Source organism: Stylophora pistillata, chromosome 1 (assembly GCF_964205215.1).
Source record: "Stylophora pistillata chromosome 1, jaStyPist1.2, whole genome shotgun sequence".
Classification (NCBI taxonomy): domain Eukaryota; kingdom Metazoa; phylum Cnidaria; class Anthozoa; order Scleractinia; family Pocilloporidae; genus Stylophora; species Stylophora pistillata.
Window position 1 is genome coordinate 34,386,899 of NC_142519.1, and position 19,037 is coordinate 34,405,935.

The window sequence follows — 19,037 nt, forward strand, 5'->3', positions numbered from 1 at the left end:
GGACTTACATGGAAACTTTTGAGCAACATGATCAGCAAAATTTAAGCTTTTACAAACTGAAGTGTAAACTGTGATATAATGATTTATATTGTTGCCTGACAAGTGTATTTATCCATCAGCAAAGCATTTCACTGTCATCATTTCAAAAATAATACTCAGTTTCTGCTTAAGGAATTACAAAGAAATCCTTTAAAATCCTCTATTTACAAATTTAGTTTTGCTAATTTCACAATGCAAGGCCTACCTAAAATGTTTGCTGCAGAATCAGCAGAGCCACATCGATAACCTTAACAAGTATTGATCCTGGCCTGATGTGCATTACGAAATGGAAAGCCTCTTTGGATCCTTAAAAAATGACCAGCCAGGCCAAGTTGCTCAATTTTCTAAGTTAACCACCATGCTTTTCCTCGTAAACACATAGTGCTCATCTGCAATGGAGCTATCTTCTGACAATTTCCAATGAGATTGCTTTGCAAGTTGTGAGAACATTGTTTCGATTTCATTTAAGAGAATGTATGGGAAGTAGCCCCCCCCCCTGACTTTGGAGCTGAACTGCTACATCTACATCTTCATTTTCATCTATCTGTTACAACAACACTATTGTAATTTCCACCTAAAAACAGCTGAAATAAGAAGTTGTGGCATTTCCTCTAAACATGAGACAACTGCTCAACTCCATAATTTGCATTAGCAATCAACTTCCTAAGAACTTTGCTGGCTAACCAATACCAAGTTCAAAACCAGTGTGATAAAAGTAAACAAGTAGATTGACCTGAAAGTTAGGTTTCAATCAACATAAATCTCTTGTTTTTGAAATGTTTTTTATCAAAGAACTGAAACCAACGCTAAACAAACAGTGCGATTCAATTCGTGCCAAACTATTTGTTTAGAAAAATTCATGCAATGATTATTTTATTCTTTTATTCTCTTCCATTGTATAATTTATTGTTTACACTTTTTCACATATTTTAGCGTTTGCCACATTTTATCGTCTTCAACTTGTTTCAACATATTTATGCTGATTTGGAAAACTTACTCATTTGAAAATGACCTCAGAGAGGTCGAAACGTCGTGACTTCTTAGCGCTAGCTCTTATTTCAAAGTTGATTTCTAAGAAACTACTTATAAATCTCTTGCCTATGTCAAAAAAACAAGACGGCCACCATGACTGTCAGACCTCTGACCATAGAAAGGCTCATATTCCACAGTTAACCCTTGTTTACAAAGTAGTAATAAGTTACAGTTATGATAAATCTTAATCATATGACAACTGGCCCATTAATAAGTTTAACCACCCTTTCTTGGTAAAAAGCAAGGTTGCCTGACACAAAACAAGGCCTGTCATATTTCTGTGCATCACTGCATACAACTAGAAACATTATGAGACCACTTCTAATTGGTGCAAATGGTTGATTAACATGGTGTCTTTTCTTCAAGTATCAAGAAGTGGATTTCCAGTTTCAATCCTCCCAGTTAGCTCAATAGATAGAGCACTGGACTGTTGTGCGGGAGGTCAATGGTTCGAGCCCCAGCCGGACCAATACTCAAGGTCTTAAAATAATTGAGAAGAATATGCTACCTTTCTATAACATCAAGAAATGGCTAGATATTCTACTCTTCTCAGATAGAGACGAATAAATGGAGGTCCCATCTCCTGCAGGGTTAGGGGTAGGAGACATTAATTTCCCATGCACAAGATTACTATGTGATGGATGTCCTCCCCTGGGGTGGGATGGGTTGGGATTATTTAGAGAGGGCCACAGGGTCATCAGTTTAACTACTGTCACGTGCTACCCTCTTAAAAATAAAGTCTATTCTAATCTTGTAATGGAAACTGGGGTTTCAAGGGACAATCAACTTACATATGACTGGAGTTGTTGGACTCTTAATCTGTTGATAGAACATAATCAATAACATACCCTTTCAAAATGGTGCCACATGAGGTATTTTATAGTATCCTCTGTAAATCCTTTCTTGTCGAGTTGGTGCGCTTTGATCTTAAAAGTAATAACATACACCTTTTGTAATTATGCTAGACAAGAATTCAGGTAAATTAGCTGTAACAGCTAAAAGTGCTGAAATAACTGACAATTATTCACCAAAGTGGAGTCAAGTAGTGGTGGATATTTATTGAGCCCCTAAGTGGCAAGGTACTTACACCACACTGAGGTGAATAATTTTAATTTTTTAGCACACACCACAGAGATACTAAAAACTTGGTTTATTTCTTTTAATATATTGCAAAATGGTCAGAAATTAAATTCTTGAAGTGCAATTTCGTCTCACTAGCTACTCAGAGGTGAATAGTACTTGCTATTCCCTTCCAAAGTAGCAACCAGTGTGAGCAAAGAGCACTTTTCACTTGTGTGGTATATTCTGGTTCATATTAAAATACTTATTATAATAATAATAATAATAATAAAAATAATAATAAACATAATAATAATGACAGAAATGAGAACAACAACAACAACAATTTAAAGGTGTATCAACTTCATTTCTCAAGTTAGAGACATTGAATATGTGACTAAGCATATCATTTATTCCTACATCTTAACAATGTAATATATTCTTACAAGCTATATACTTGGATATATATAATTATTAAAAACTAGATCATTGGATAATGCAATTCAAGACTTTTTATTGGCTTAGCCATTATGGTATATCAGCCAATATACCATAATGTACAAATATGGTGAGCGTACGTGTCAGCTTAAAATTAAAAGGGAGCTAAAAATTTAACAAAATTTAATAATTTAATTTAACGTTTTTAATAAAACAATTATTCCACTCGTGCTTGTTGGATATGAGATGATTATAGCCAACGAGGCGCGTAGCGCCTCGTTGGCTATCTATCATCGCATATCCAATGAGCGCTCGTGGAATAATTGTTAAATGTCATATACCTAGACTTTCACTCAACAAGATGAGCAATGTGATTAGTTGATTCTTGGTCACATGCCCCTAATATAATTCAAATGTATCCAACAGGGATACAACTATGTGGTTGCTGCCCACGTGCCAAATACAACAGCATGTTTTGGGCATATAATTGTTTAAGGAAAAGTTTGGCCCCTCAGGAAACTAGTTTAACTTAGTTTTGTTTTCCCTCAAATCCTGATGTTTCCCTCGTCTCAGAAAGCATCAGGACTCTTGGGAAAACAAAACTAACAATTTCCCTTGGGACCATACATTAAGTGTATGATGTGCAAGTCTTTTTATTCAAAATAGTACCAAACTGACTGTAACCTTCAGAGGACTGAATGGGTATAAATTTATAAGCAGCATCTTTTCAGAGCGGAAAAGAGATAGCCCAGAGAGAAGGACAACAGACATGATCCATCTAATACTAGGAACTATATCAAGAAGAAAGGCTTTTGGTCTCACTGATCTAATTATTGTCCTAGAGAACATTTTTGGCAGAGGAATCATTTTCCAAAGACCTTTCTTTTCATTGAGCACAGTTACACCACTAGACCTTTTTACTGCTACCAAAAGTTTTCCACCAAAAACATTGTACACTAAATGATGCATGCACTCACAGCTGCAGATGGTGAGATCAATAGGCTCATTCTGAGCAACCAGAATTAATTGTTGATTTTGTTACTCCAGAACTCTACATTTATTCATCTTTTTTTTTTAGTTTCATCTTGTTTACCAAGCTAAGCAGCAAAGCAAAACAAGTCCGTTTTTTTTTTTTCAGACACACTAAAAACCAAGTTGATATAAAGGGTGACTCTTCATTATTATGTACCCATACATCTTATAATTTCAGTAGGTGTCAGGACTAAATGTCACTTAATATTTGCAAAAATTAAACTGGAGCAGTGTAAGCAAGGACTCGCTGATGTACTAAATGGGTGAAGAAAAAGCTTTCTAGAGACCAGGACATTTTGGTTAAAAAAACAATCATATGACAACAAAACAGAAGCCCCATAATAATCTGGCCTTAAATTATGGCAGCATTGCAACACTGGAAATGATATCAAAATTTTGTTACATACAAATCCCTTCAAAACTAGTCAATACCTGTAAAAATTTCCAGGGGACTCAAATGCACTAAAAAATACATGTACACCACATAACAACCTTTGTGCATACTTCTCTTGCAGGGTTTTCATTAACTTTTGAAGTAGAGGGGCACTGCCTTGTGAGTAGGCGGGTACCCTAGTAAAGCTGAGGGCTGAATGCACAAACCTCTGGCGGGGGGGGGAGGGGGAGGTTTGGGGGCATGCTCCCCCGGGAAATTTTAAAAACTTAAAGTCTCCCAAGAGCAGTGACATTTTCCTGCAATCTGGAAAAGAACTTTTCTTGCAATGATGCATACTAGTCTAGTTTTAGTAATATAAAATGGTACTTTGGGAGAATTTTATTATTTTAATACATAGCCATGGCTACACCAAAACAATATTGTTGTTTTTTAGAGCCTCCTTCCTTCTTAAAGTTACAAGTTGGCTCAAACTTATGAACTTATCAAGAGAGAAACTGACAACATTTTTTAAGTTTATGAAAACTCGAAGTCAGAGCCATAATCAGAATCTTCAGCATCCAAATCTGTTAGCTCCAAGGCTTTGGAGGTTTCCTCAACTTCTTCCTCAATAGATAATACTTTCAGTCCGAGTTAGCAAGAGTTCCAAAATAATGAAGGTTCCAGACAGCAGGATTCCAGTGGTAAAATTCTCAGCGTCTATACATGTCGAAGCAGATTTTCACGTTTAAAATTTTTGATATGTTAACGCTTTTGAATGCTTTTCTAGGCTTTATCTCAAATGAAAGTTAAATTGGAACAAAGTTACTCTCAAGTTTCTTAAACCTGTTTGGAATATTTAAGCTTGAAAATCAAGAAAATGTTGGCTTTATTATTGAGATGCATGTGTTAGCTGATAAGCATCTTTCATGGCAACATTCTACTCTTGTTGTTTATTTCACATTTTAAATTGTACTTCAGACAAAGTGTTTGAGGAACAGTCTAACTAAAACAATGGAAAGCAGAGGAAGCGTTGTAACTGTATGTAATTTTTCAAAAAAGAGAACCATTCCTCCAAATCCAATAAAAACCAGAAAGCATTAATTTTCTGGGTCATTGCACTTAACCTTTCATACGCAAACGAGTGCTTGCGCATGTGGAAACAGTACAAGATTGATGAAATGCTCAAAACTAACCTTTTGACCTCTTGTATGTAAATAATGAGAAAGAATCTAGGACGCCTTGAGTTTTTCTTTTGCTTGCCATGATAACTCTGCTCCGCAGAATGCATTTGCTTTAAATGTGTGACGCATCAAGTGCCAATCAAGTAGGGACCTTAAGCAGTCAGGATGGCAACGCCAAGGAAGACTTCATTTAACCCATTAATGGCCGCAGCTTTTGTGGAAAACCGTGTTTTGAAGCTAGTCGAGCAGATTTCGGGTCACTGTTGTGGTTTTAAAAGTTCAAACTTACCAAAAACCCCTTGACAGCTCGTACACTCGACGGCCTTTCGATCCAAATGCAAAATGGCCGCCTGAAAATCTTGGGCACGCGCAGAAAGCAAAATTTGGGAGTTTTTGGGTTGAAAAGTAATGCCCCACTTATGACTTTTACTTTTCTCTCTTTCTCCTGCCCTTTGTTTCCCCTCTCCTTGCCTGAAGTTTCTCCTCACTCGCTGGAAATTTAGTAGGCTTCATTTTGGTGTAGAGATTTTGTAGGAAACTACTCATTATTTTCAAAGCACATGCTCAGAAAGGTAGGTGGGTAATGGAACAAGATTTTTGTGCAGATTTTCTGGTCAAAGTTACATGGTTTTTTGGCTATTTCTCCAATCTCCTTCACTCAATTGCACTCATTCTGGTATCATTTGTAAGATATTTTCAACCTGTTCAAGTACGTGCTCAAAGTCGTGCTCCAGGGTTAAAAGTGATGACGTCACAAGGCATAGAAAGGGCGTGGGTCCCCATGGGCGCATACGGGCGCACTGGACGTCAATAGGTTAAAAAATGAATTTCTACTCTTAGTTAGAATTTCAAAAATGGCTGCAGGAGCTTACTGTCTTATACGGCGCCACAGCTCAACTTCAGCATGACGTATAAAAGTAGCGTTGAGTTCCTAATGGAAATTAAAATAATTTGCTGTTGCGGTTTCGGTTCGCAGACGACGCAAATTTTGACGATTTCACGTTGTTGTTTTGCATAGGACGGCTAAGAAATGTACAAAGTTTCAAAACGCATGTGCTGAGCTATTGTTCTGCCAATTAGATATCTTGTTTTTCCACATCTTCGTTGCCGTTGCCATCGTGGTTGCTTAAGGTTCCTAGTAGTAATAGCTAATCAGGCACTTCAAAAACTCAATGCACAGCGCCTTTCTTGTCAAAGTTGTTATATCATAGGGTCTTGTTACGTCATAGGGCTTCTTGAGTTTGTGATGCAAATGTACTTGGAGCGACACGTGTTTTGGATGAGTGTCGTCTTTTAGCGTGGATTGCTTGTTAAATATATTCTCATTCGTTTGTTCAAACTGTTCCGTTTCTCTGGTTACATCAAAGTACATTTTATTTTCACGATCTGGTGGCACGTAATTGATAAATACGTGCAGAAAAAAAGGTTTTAAGCTTACAAAGAAGAGTAAATATTTAGTTGAGGTTGATAATTTTTTTTCTTGACGATTGTCTTTTTTTGATTTCGTACTTGAAGGAGCCAGGTACTCTGTTTCGAGTAGACGGGTGCCGGTACCCAGGGCCCGGCTTCTAATAAACATAGGCATGCTACGCATGCAGGAGTTTTTTTTGGATACATAGGTTTAAATGGGACACTATATAACTGATGCTGGTGTCTGAATAATTGTTGGCAAAAATAAACTGCATTGGTACAACGCTCCCTGCAGTCCCCTCCACAGCCCCAATTTGAACTTGTCACGCAACGCTCTCTCTCTCTCTCCAACAATGTAATACAACCATCTTATGTAAACATTGGTGATTGAAACCATCCGTAAATAAATATTGCAAACAAAACAATTGTACTTTTCTGACCAAAAAAAAAAAAAACTTCTGGAAGTCACTGCCACATACCTTTAATTTCAATCATGCAGTCAAAAAACTTGAGGTCTATAAAATGCCTTCTGTGATATATCGTTCCGAGGCAAAAAAACTTGAAAGGTTTGTTATTAGATGTAAGCAAGAGAAATCCTTGTAAATAAAGTCATCCCGTTCAAATACAACTTTTAATTGAGTGAGCCCGCCTTTCCTCCGGCGATTTTATTAATTCCAAATTGTCATGGATGACATAAACTTGTTCCAAAGTCTTAGTCTCCATGTTAACAAACAATGAAAAGCACTCGACAGCGATTTTGCTAAAACAGCAAAGCCCTAAATTCGAACCAATTCAATTCAATCCGCTGATCCACAAATCCAGCCCAAATATAGGCTCCGTGTAGCTTCTTGTTCAGTAACAGATGGTTGCCTCAAAATACTCTTCCATATAATTTTGCAGTGGAAAGCTCTATTTTATCTCTTACAGCCTCTGAACAAAGATATTTTCCGGTCTCCGTTCTTCAAACTATTGAAAGTAGATTGAACCAAGAGAAAGTATCATTCTTCAAAGGATTATAAGGTGGGCTACTTGATTGGTTGTTGCCTATCTGGACTTTGCCCTTTGCGTGCAAAATACGTGATAAAATGAAGGTTGTTTACACGAAATTCACATGCAATGGGGTAAAGTCCAGGTTAGCTATAAGCGAATTTTGTTGGTAGAAAACGTCTAAGCACGTGAGAGTTGTGTGGAAAATTAACCAACTGTACCATTCTGTCCCTTGTGAAATATTTTTCATTGAGGTAGATTTATGTCATAAAATTTGCATTGTATAGACAGGTAAAAACCAACGATATAAAATCCCGACGTTTCGGCGACTTCATGACGCCATTACCAAGGGTACAAATGAAAATAAATTTAAAAAATGCGAGTTCAAGAGTTACGACTAATTTGCATAGGGAAGGTAGCTACACAAATACTTTAGCATGGATAGAATCCATTTGCACGTTCAAACTGGGTGTTAATTGTTTGATGTAAAGCATCTCGTTGACAAGACAATCGAATTTGTTCGTGCACTTCTTGATAACTTTGAAACAGCTAAGAAGGTCCTCAGGGACAGCACCTGCGTGGTCGTTGTCTGTGCACACTCGAAAGATCTCAAAGCTTCTTAACATGAAAGTCAATGTTAATGAACACATTTTAAACATCTCATCGTACGAACTCAGTTTTTTTCAGAAACTGGTTCTATGTCGAGGCCTGAAGTTCGCCATTCCCCAACGTGTGTCCAGCATCGATGTTAAGGCGAGCTTTGAAAAAGCATATTGGCAACTCGAACGGCACCTCAACAATGACAACTCCAAAGAACTTGCTGCCGCTACCCTACGTTCCGTAGCCCTCAACTACATCCAGCGTAAAAGCTCACAACCCCCCAAGATGCTATTGACTGCAATCGAACAGTTAAAATGACGGAGTGATATTGTCATAACCAAACCCAATAAAGGGTCCGGTATTGTCATCATGGATAAGACTGAGTACATACGTTTACTATCTGAAGCGTCTGTTAACGACACCAACAAGTTCCGTTCTGTCCCACTAGAAAGACCAAAATCCAGAGGTAGACCGCCCAAACACTATCACCTGCTGTCGATTAGAGAAAAAATGTTACAATCTACTGTTCGCAGAATCCTTCCAAAGGACATTGCTCAATCTGTAAGTCCTTCAGGCTCGAGACTAGCACACCTATATGGGCTACCAAAAACCCATAAGGAGAAGTTAACCGTACGTCCCATTCTATCAGCAACGAGCACCTATAACTAAGCACTGGCCAAGTGGCTTGATGACAAGCTCAAACCGCTGTCTTTGAATCAACACACCGTTACTGACATCTTCGATTTCATAAATGAAGTGCGAGAACTGAAAATCAACAAAGGTCATATCTTGGTATCGTATGACGTGTTATCTCTATTTACCAACGTACCGTTAGACGAAACAATTGCGATTCTGACTGAGAAATTCCCTTGCGAAACCAATTTCCAGCTTTCTGTTAATTTCTGGAAGTTTCTAGAAATTTCTAGAATATGACAGTTTTATTCCAGAATCCTATTCTAGCCTTTTTCTAGAAGGTATTTTTCCAGATTTTTCAAGTTTTAAGTTCTTTCAAAAGCTGGAAATGGCTGGAATTTAATGCACGTATTAGCTGCTGCCAGAAATTGACAGCTTTTTCCAGTCTGCATTTCTTGCAGAAAACTGGAAAAAGCTGGAAGTAGTTAACAACTAATTTACATAATAGCAAACCTGAGAGAAATTTTCAGCTTGGTCAGTTTCATTTTATTTCAAAATCTTGAAATAGAAGAGGAAAAGAAGTACTTCACCTTATAGCTTGATAGACTAAAAAGTAGTAACATTTACACAACTATCATTGGCTCTTTCCTTTTTTGGGAGGGTTTACCTTTATGGGTTTGCATACAATTCTAGATCTACCTTTTCAAGATCAGTGAGATCTTTTCTTTTTTGTTAGGAATGGTGATCAGTGATTTGATATTTAAAATAAAATGTTGCAGGAAACCCTGAGTGAATTGATTAACCAGTTTTGGGCAGGCACGCTTGATGTACAGTTCTAAGTCACCTATCATTGAAAAATGAATTCTCTGTGAGCTGATTTTTTTTCATTAAGCAAAGCCACTATTTAACAAATGGTAAACACCACAGCGTACACTATTGAGTTATGGATGCACGCAGGAGGTTGCTAAGCACGAAAGAAGCATAAGAGTTGCTCGAGGCGATAGCCGAGAACGACTCTAGCTTCTTGAGTGCTTAGCAAACCTCCCAAGTGCATCCATAACTCAATAGAGTACGCTGTGGTGTTTACCATTTGTTTTATAACATAACATTGATACATTGTAGCTGAAGAGTTCCCTTTTATTTAACAAATCTTGTGTGACCAGAAAAAACAAGCGCGCGCAGAAAAATAGTCTTTGCATTTGCTCACGTCAGCAGTGTACACCCATGGGCAAATGGGGGATGCTTAATTGACCAATCAGAGTGCGCGCTTTACTTTGGTTATGTTATAATAAAAAATCTATTGGCAGATTTGTCTGATTATACAGTCATCTAGTCAATGACTACCGTTGGTTTTACGTAAATAAGTTTCTCATAATCAATTTAAAAATTCTGACAGATTCTCTTCACTGCAGAGTTCTGAATAGAAAATTGCATAAAAGAATTTACATGAATGAAAATACAAGATACAACTAGAACTTACAGCTTGTTTCTGTTGTCTTCCTCGTTGTATTTTAGTCCAAAGTTTTCTTAAGAATTATTGAGTCACATTGTGACTACCTCTGACACCTTGAGAATGGTTGCTTTTGAGGCCTCGCATCATGGAGAAAACTTTACAGAAAGATACTTAATACTACAAGTACAATGATAAATAAGTAAATGACTCACTTTTTTTGTAAATTACAAACAATTTTATCGACAATGACCGCAGAAATTTGGAGCCCTAGCAACACACCTGTTGTTTGGGTTGCCAGAAAGATAAATGCTTTTCTCAAGGATACAGTCCACAGAGACAACAGTGTACTTGTCATCTTCACCTGCAACTCTGAGGAGGTGCTTTGGTTTATCACACACAAGGAAAGGGTTTTCAAAATCTAAAATAATGGGCTTAATTACAGCAAAAACGGTTTTTACATTACTCTCAAACAAAAAGTATTCAACAAAGGCCCTGTAGTTCCCTCCATTATGCTCCACAAGAACTGCAAATCCACAATGTTTTCTCATTCTTTTATAGATCCTTGAATAAATGACATGACCATTTACAATCACACGTTTTGCTTCTAAAAAGACTGGTCTATCGGTGTAACTTGAAGGAAGTAGTAAGGATGCCTGTTTATAAATGTCATTGTTGACTGCCCACTTCCTAAGGGCTCCTGCAACTTGACAGTTTGCCGCATCCTTCACATTTCGTAGGCTTCTCTCACCAGAAAGCATTTGCTCCACAAAGCATCATACATTGACTTCAGCAATTAAATGGCATTTGGTTCGGAGGGAATTTTGAGCATACATCATCCAAATAAGTTGGCGACACTGATTTCTTGTCCCATGAACACTCTCTAGTAGGGCTCCATTTAAATCTTCAAAAGGAAAACACGACCATGCCCAAAGGGGCCCCCATGCTTGTACATAAGTCACTAAATGTGCTCCAATATTATGCACATTTAGACTGCAGTTGCTATCCCCATAAAGAACCTGGTGATCCCTGTAAAAGCTGAATAAAACATCTCTAGCCACAGATAGTAAATCTGGTGTTATATTATCTCCAAGTAGTATGTAAATACCTTCTACTAGGCAAGCAAAATGATGCAAATACTTTTCTGGTAAAATGTCAATGAGGCATGGTATAGAATAAAAAAGAAGCCATGCTTGTAGTTCAGATGCCTTGAAATAAGCTCGACTTGTTTCCAGTTGTCGCGGAAGTCTTTGTATAAAGTCAGGTGGTTTCATTTCTTTCAGTCTTTTGTCAATAGTTTTTGTTTTGTGTCCAATGAACCAAGGCTTCTTATGTTTTGATGAGGACAACCAAAGATTAAGAAGTTGTTTTGTTACACCCAGTAAGACACCATGCATGCAGTCTGGGACAATTCCAAGTACCAGGTCAAACCAAGGAAGCTTTGCCAATGGTGTCACATCATGGAAACCTCTCACTCTGCGACCACTTTCCATAGCAAACAAAGAATTCTCAACCACACTTTCACTAGTTCTTAATGGGGCAGGTGGATCTTTGAAAGGATAACAACGTACATGTCCTTTGCCTTGCTTTGTAACAAAACCTTCCTCTTCGCAGGTAATGCAACCATTGATACCATTATGGTGACTCATGTACATAAGGTATGCTTTACCTTGTAGGTCTGTAGTGCCAAGTGCAAGCATAACTTTAGGACTGCATTTCTCCGAGATGGTGAAACCTTTACACTTCAGTCGGATAAGGTCATCTGTAAACACCTCAAAAAAAGTGGAAAACCTGGGTTTTCCCTTCCCTTGCCATAATCCCCAGAGTATCATGTTCTTCTTTGCAAACCGTTCTTCTGGAGGAAGTTCATTTATGGCAAGGAAAACAGGCCAAATATTAACCTTTGAAGATTTGTATAATGGTATGCCATCTGTATTAAAAAGTAGAGTTAAATTGGCTTTATTGGAGAGAAATCCTCCAGGTTCTTTAAATTTCCTGTATACTGTTCCATCAACAATGTCCCTGATATTTGATGAACAGTTTGGTGTGTCTTTATATTGTTGAATTTTCATCCAGATGCTGTTGCGCTCCAGAAGTTTTGTCAACTGCTGTTCAATTGAAACAGTCACAAAGTACAAGTTCCTCTGCTTTTTAGGCTGATTACCCAAATTGCCACCAAAACGTAAACCTGCACATTGGTTTCCCCCATTGTCTGTTGTATTGCACCGGTAAACACTCTCATCCTTTGGAAAAATCGAAAAGCACTTTCCACAATAATCAAAGACGTTAACAATGCAATCTCCTAGTGTTTCTTTAATCTCACTGAGTGTCAATGACAGTAAGGTGTTATCTTTTGGGGCAATGAATTTAAGAAGATCTAACAGGTCAACAGAAGCAGAGCCGCTTAATTTATGTTTAGCAATGTATGATAAAATTAGTATGCTCAGTTTCTCCTTTTCATTAACTAGTGACGGGGTCATGTCAACAGATTTATCTGAGACTTAGTCTGTCTCCTGGTCTTCTGAGTCTGATTCACTACTGGATGTCGATTGCTCTGTTTCAGAGGAACTATAATCAGTGCAACTGGTTGCGGAACAGTCTGAGTCTGATGAGTATATTACTTCCACACAAATAACTGGGTCACAAAATAAATTCTCAGAAGCTGGGCAATGAGTTATAAGACTCTGGGCACTGTTCCCTTTGTTGTAACAATGTGAGCTTTGTCTTGAGATTTCAGCATCACAAGTGTTGTTATGAGGTAAAAAGTGTAAATATTCTTTTCCTGAAATGGACTGATAGAAACTTGAGACAAAGCTTGCATCTTCCTGTCTAGGTGATTCATTTAAAATAGCTGAGCAATGTTCAGAGTTAAAGCTTAAATTTTGCTCCAGATAAGCAGTAGAAGAGCTTTGTCCTTGAACAAAAGAGCCATTAGCTGAACGCTTTCTTCTCCACAATGTCGTTCGGGAATTTAGGGTTTGTTGATGTTCTTTCTCACCAAGGTTTGTTTTACCATGAGTTTTAATTAAATGTGAAATCACTCGCTGCTTTGAAGAGAGAAGATTGCCACACAAACTGCACTTCCACTTTGAGAGCCCATCAAGTGATGTAACGCAGGTGAAATCTGGGTTCGTAGCATGAGCAGAATCCATATGCACGTCAAGATTTCTCCTGGAGACGAGCAACTTCCCACAAATGTCACACAACCACTTTTCGTCGTCTCCATTAGCTCCTCCTCGCAATCTTAAAACCGGCAGGCTAACTGAAGGAATAAATTCAGCTGGTTGGTTTCCTTTCCATGTTACTGGCATTTCATCTCCGTCACTATCGCTTGTGGAGAGCTTTTCCTTGATTTTACACTCATAACGGTTAACAAACGCTCAACTGAAGATTGTTTCTTTGGAACGATTGTCACGAAAACATAACGACGTTATTGCGGTTTTGAATACAGCCAAGTGTTGGATTACTTTGGTATCTTTCAAATTTATCTTTTTAAAATACTCTTTAAGCGATTCAAATACTGGAACAGCCATTCTCGTATGGTTCACGCTGTCAAGTACAGCCATCTTTCGATGAAGGTAGTGAGTTAGCAAAATAATTAATATTGAATTTCCCAGCAGCTTGACATGGCACAGGACACTCGTAACTTCACAATAGCAGCTGGGAATGTCTCAAAAAAGAGTTTGTTCTGGATAAATGAGATCTTGTCCATATAGGAAATATGCTGATCGCTCCAATCTGTTCTAGCTTCCAAAGTTTTGCTGAGGACCGCCATCATTTATCGTGTGCGATCGTGCGATCGCGTAACGTAAAAGCTGTCGTTAAAGCGATCACCTGGTCAGCGGTGAAATTCGTTACATTCGGTAAACCACGGGGTGGCTGCTTCGGCCGCTTGCTTCACAAAAAATGCAAAGTGTGTCCAGAGTATCCTTTACTTTGAAGCGGAGGACTTTGTTACGGATTTTTTAAATTAACTCTGCAAGAAAGAGTGATGCTTGGGCAGAGTGGACGCGAAGCGAATAGGAAGAATAACGATCTGGCAAACCGGTCAAACGTAATGCTCCTGGAATTTCACACATCTTTGTTTTCGACTCATCCCATGATGTGATATTTATGGCCGACTTTGAAGTGACTGCAGCTTTTCAATACGATCAAAGCAAGATTTCCGCCAGATTTGAATTTGGAAGCGTCTATTCATTCTGTGACATTCATATCTCCACGTGTTTTACCGTGATCGTCCTTGGCGTGCATTTTAACTTGGAGCACCATTCTGTTCAGCTGAGTTCTTTTTAATTTCGATTTCTGAAAATGCCCAAGCACAAGTACGTTGTTGTTGACTGGGGATCGTGGGGAGTGGAGGCGCAGAGTTCTTCCAAGATCATCGTTCGGGATCCCTTCAATGTGAGAGAAGGAGATGAGTGTTCGCTGCAAGGAATGGATCCAGGGACAAAGAGACCCATGTTGTTTCATGGACATGTTCTTGCAGTATTTGGTAAGTTTGTACACCCAGTGTTTTTCTCAATTACATCGATTTTCGTTCTAAAGTGCATCATATGCTTGGTAAACCCGTTTTCCTCTGAATTGCTTGGTTTGATCTGCACCTCAATGCTCATTAAAACATAAATCTTAAGACTCGCTCTTTGGTGTTAGGAGAGTTACTAATGATTTTTTGCCAGGCATTGAGGGCTTCTTTAGAAAAAACAAGCTGTAGGTCAAGTTGGAGTGCATTTCAGTCAAAATTACAGTTTAGTAGTTATCTACCTAGTTATGTCTAGTCATAGTTAATCGAGGGTCCAGTTTTTACTACTTATAATGATCGGTAGTGGTGGAAGTACATGTGGACAGCTAAATTACATCTGATTTCATGTTTTCATAGAGACACTAAGAAGGAAGCTGAAAACAAGGTCAATGAGCTGGTAACCCCTCAAGAAATCGAAGAGCCAGTCACAACCTTGGATGGACCTCGGCCTCATCGAGAACCTAAGCCATCCAAAAGGAAGCTTGCAGCATTGGAGAATTCTGTTGAAAATATTTCACAAAAAAACCAGGAGTCTAATGCATCTCAAAAACAGAAACATATGAAGAGGAAAGCAGTGGTAGAAGATAAGGATGGAACTGCCCCAGTAAGTGAGAAAATGGCTTCCCAAAAACATAAACACAAAAAGTCAAGAAAAACAGCAGGAAATTTAAATGACAGGGACAATCATGTTTCTGGGCAAAAGCAGTTGGTGTTCAAGAAACAGAAGAGTAAGAGGAAAGGAGAACAAGAAACAAATGACCAGGAAATAGTAACAGTGGCTAATGCTAAAAGAGTCCAGAATCTGCTTTTGCAAAGGCAGCAAATCACTGTTAGTGATGATGAAAATGCTGATGGGTCTGAAACAATTGAAGCTCAGACAGTAGAGAAGACATCCGATCTCACACAGGGAAAAGAATCTGTGCCTCCATGTACTTCACTCCCTTTACATCAATCTCCAGCTGGGCACTTTAACTCCCCTCAACACCAGCAGTCTTCAGATGTAATGTATTGTCTGCCTTCTCCTCAGCAGTCTTTAGGTGGGAGTATTGGTTCACCCCAGCACCAGCCCCAGCCAGGTGAAACCAACTTCCTTACACCACAACACAGACAGCCTTCATGTGTAACCAACAGTTTGCCTCCTGTCCATCAATCGTCAGGTGCCAATACACCACAATGCCGGCAGCCTTCAGGTGTACCTAGCAGCTCACCTCCTCTCCAACAGTCTTTCAATGGCAACTTGGAGACACCTCGACACCACCAATCTTCAAGTGTAATCAACATCCTTCCTCCTTCATATCAGTCTTCGGGTGGCACCAACCGGTCTATCCGTCGTGCTTTAAATGTCACAAACAGCTTCCCCTCTCCACTACAGTCCACAAATAAAAGTTACATCACAGCACAAGAAGCCACAGATACATCTGGCACACACAGTTCACCCCACCAGCAACAACATACATGTACAGTGTCAAGATCATCTGGATCACCCCATTTTGAACAAGCTGCACCACAGCAGGAGTTTTCATTCTTTAGGAGCTTACACCAATGCTCAGACTTTGATGTGTCAGATTTAGATCAAGCAATGAATCCCAGCTATCAACTGGAAATGGATGACCACATACATGTAAACAGAGATGTTGTGCAACAAGGGGAGACATCATTCAGCAGTCTACCTACTGCATGCTCAGGATGTCAGCCTCTGCTAATGTCTCTTAATAAACGAATTTGCAGCTTGGAGGCTGAATTTGAAAAACTGAAGAGGAAGAAAAGAAAGGTAAGGGTCTTGCTTTACTTGGGACTTTAATATCAAGTAGTGCACAGGTTTCTTTCACAATGCTATTCATCTAAAGTAATGTTGAGCTTGTATATGCTTTGTACTATTACTCTGAGAAGTTAAATCAAAGGTTTGTTAAAGTATTTTTTGGCAACAAAAATTGTATTATGCATACATGTGTGTTTTCATGATGCCACAATGCTTTTGATATTAATAATTAGATTATTCTGGGTATGTTGTAACTGTGCAAACATGTCTGACAAATGTACAGCTGTATTGAGTCAGTCTTTTTCACTAATTGACACATACATAGTACATTTATTGTGACATGCAATCATTTGGCAATTTGATTTGTTCTCTTAATTTTATAACTTAGCAGCAGATTCAAAGAAATACTTATTTTTTGTTATAGACATCATATTTCCAGCAGTAAGTTCATAACACAAAATAGTTTAAGCTGTTGTTGGAAGCTAAGTTGCTTGGGGCAAACTGTCAATCAAAATTGGAACATTGTGATACATTTTTGCAAAGTTCTGTGCAAAAGACCATCTAGTTTAACTGTGACATGACAGACATTGCATTGTCTATCGACAGGGAAAAGTGGAAATTGAAAATGAAGTTGCAGAGAAGGAGGTCCCAAATGAAGAGAGATTCAATGGGCTTACAAAGGTATTTCATCACAGGAGGGGGGGGGGGGGACAATGCCAAAAAACACTGTTTGAGCAGTACTATCTGTAAATAAAAGTCCTCCCGTAAATTGAGAACATTGTCCCAGAAGGTTTTGAGACATTCTCACAAAATCTCAAAGTTCATGAAACTTTAGTTACACTGCTTTGTGTCTCCTGGAAATTTTCTTGAGTCTCCCAGTTCCGGGCAAAATCTTCAGATTCCTGGAAGAATTTTGTTTTTCTCCCAAAACAAGCCTCCTTAGAGCTGACACCCCCCTTATTTCTTCACTTCAAGATGCACATGTTAACCACATTGATGCATGTATGTTAAATGACTTCTTTACCTTAAATGACATTAACTGCTTCCATTCACACCTAAAAAACGTATATTACAGGTACATGTATCTTACAAAAGAGATGATATTTGGAAATTTGTTTCAGTAGTCATTCAGCTTTCTTGTCTTAAAAATCTGTGAATCTGATTGATTGGCCCACTGTATTTCTTTTGCTGATAGCACACAATTTTTCCCAAGTTGCTTCTATGGAGAAAGTATTCGTGATTTTTGGCTCAATTGCATAACTCTGTTGGTTTTGACTGCAATCTTTAGAGTGTCTATTACAACAGACTCTACATGTATGTTCAAAACTCAGACTTGTAGTGTCATTGTTAATTACAGTTTATATTGCTCTTTTAGGAGGCACTGGTCAAGTTAATAGAGGATACTACTGATGCTAAGTCAGCTGTGGAGGCACTAGCAAGGCAGCTTTACTCAAGTGAGGAACTGCAGAATTCGTCAGTCACTGGTTTTCAGTGCAACAAAGATTACACAGCAAGGCCAGGCCTGAGTCCATCAAGGCGAAGCATTTTAGAAAGTGAGTTAATTTTTAAAGATGTATTTCTTTAATTATCTCTATACCCCTATATGTGCAAACTGTCCTAAATACAGAACAGATCTCCTGGTCTATCAAGCATTTGGTCTCCCTGATAAAGCACCATCTTTTGCTGGCAATTGGCTTATAGTTGACCCAACATCTTCGCAAAATTCAAAACATTTTAAACTGCTTAGGTAGAATATGTGGTTTTGTGTCACAGGTCTTGGCTGCATTTCCTTGACTTTTGTTAACAAATAAAAGCAATAGACATAAACAGAAACTGAAAGAAAAGTTCTCATTGCTATGGCCATATGTTGTCAAAATGCTGCAAATACATATTGTCGTACTACATACTGTCCAATGGTCAACATTTCCCACTACAATTACATTTGCACTTCAAGTAACATAGGCAAACGAGCTTACATGTTTGTGTTTACAGCCTTTTTGTTCCTCAATTAAAGATTCATTTGGGAGGGTGCAATTAATAGATTGCGCCATCTGTTGCATGGAATGGAGTGCAACATTGTACAAAGAGAGCAATTGCAGACTCCCAAATGAATCACCAGATAATCTGAATTGGGTGGCGACAATGTTGGACAATGCACACATGTAAGCTGACTACATCTATTTACTGGTTTAAATTCTGCAATTAAAATTCAGTAATTAACATGTGATCAAAAATAAAGTTCTTTCAGCAAGTCAGAGTTCCTGTTTATAATTTGTGTTTTGCACTATACAGTTTCAAATGTAAGATGCTTTTTACTTAAACTGCTTTCATTTGCTTTTTCCTTTTTACAGGTATTGTGTTAAGGAAAGGATTTCCTGCAGTTACAAGGTCATCTGTGAGAAAGGACCTTGGCCTGGCCCTCAAGAAGGCCAGGGCAAATAAAGAAAACAAGGCCAAATGTAGAGGACAAGAACAGAGAAAGCTATGAGGAAGATTTTATTGTCCCTGTTTTTTTTAATCAAAAA

At 38.4% G+C, this 19,037-nt stretch overlaps 2 protein-coding genes and 2 pseudogenes across 2 annotated transcripts in view; 2 read left to right on the forward strand and 2 right to left on the reverse strand.

Moving 5' to 3' along the window:
* LOC111342271 (protein NDRG1) overlaps positions 1 to 19,037 on the reverse strand; it is a 55,680-nt gene that overhangs the window by 18,640 nt on the left and 18,003 nt on the right. Inside the window, exon 9 of the mRNA XM_022949333.2 lies at positions 1,920 to 1,997. Within this exon, the coding sequence (XP_022805068.1) occupies positions 1,920 to 1,997 (78 nt within the window). The remainder of the gene's footprint in view (positions 1 to 1,919; positions 1,998 to 19,037) is intronic.
* LOC148742200 (uncharacterized) lies at positions 1,935 to 14,119 on the reverse strand (annotated as a pseudogene).
* On the forward strand, positions 8,521 to 9,084 carry LOC148742201 (uncharacterized; annotated as a pseudogene).
* LOC148742202 (uncharacterized) lies at positions 14,543 to 19,000 on the forward strand. Its single transcript, XM_088735576.1, has 5 exons — positions 14,543 to 14,726; positions 15,113 to 16,524; positions 17,119 to 17,193; positions 17,888 to 18,065; positions 18,864 to 19,000. Exons 1-5 carry the CDS (start codon positions 14,543 to 14,545, stop codon positions 18,998 to 19,000), a joined length of 1,986 nt encoding a protein of 661 aa, XP_088591702.1.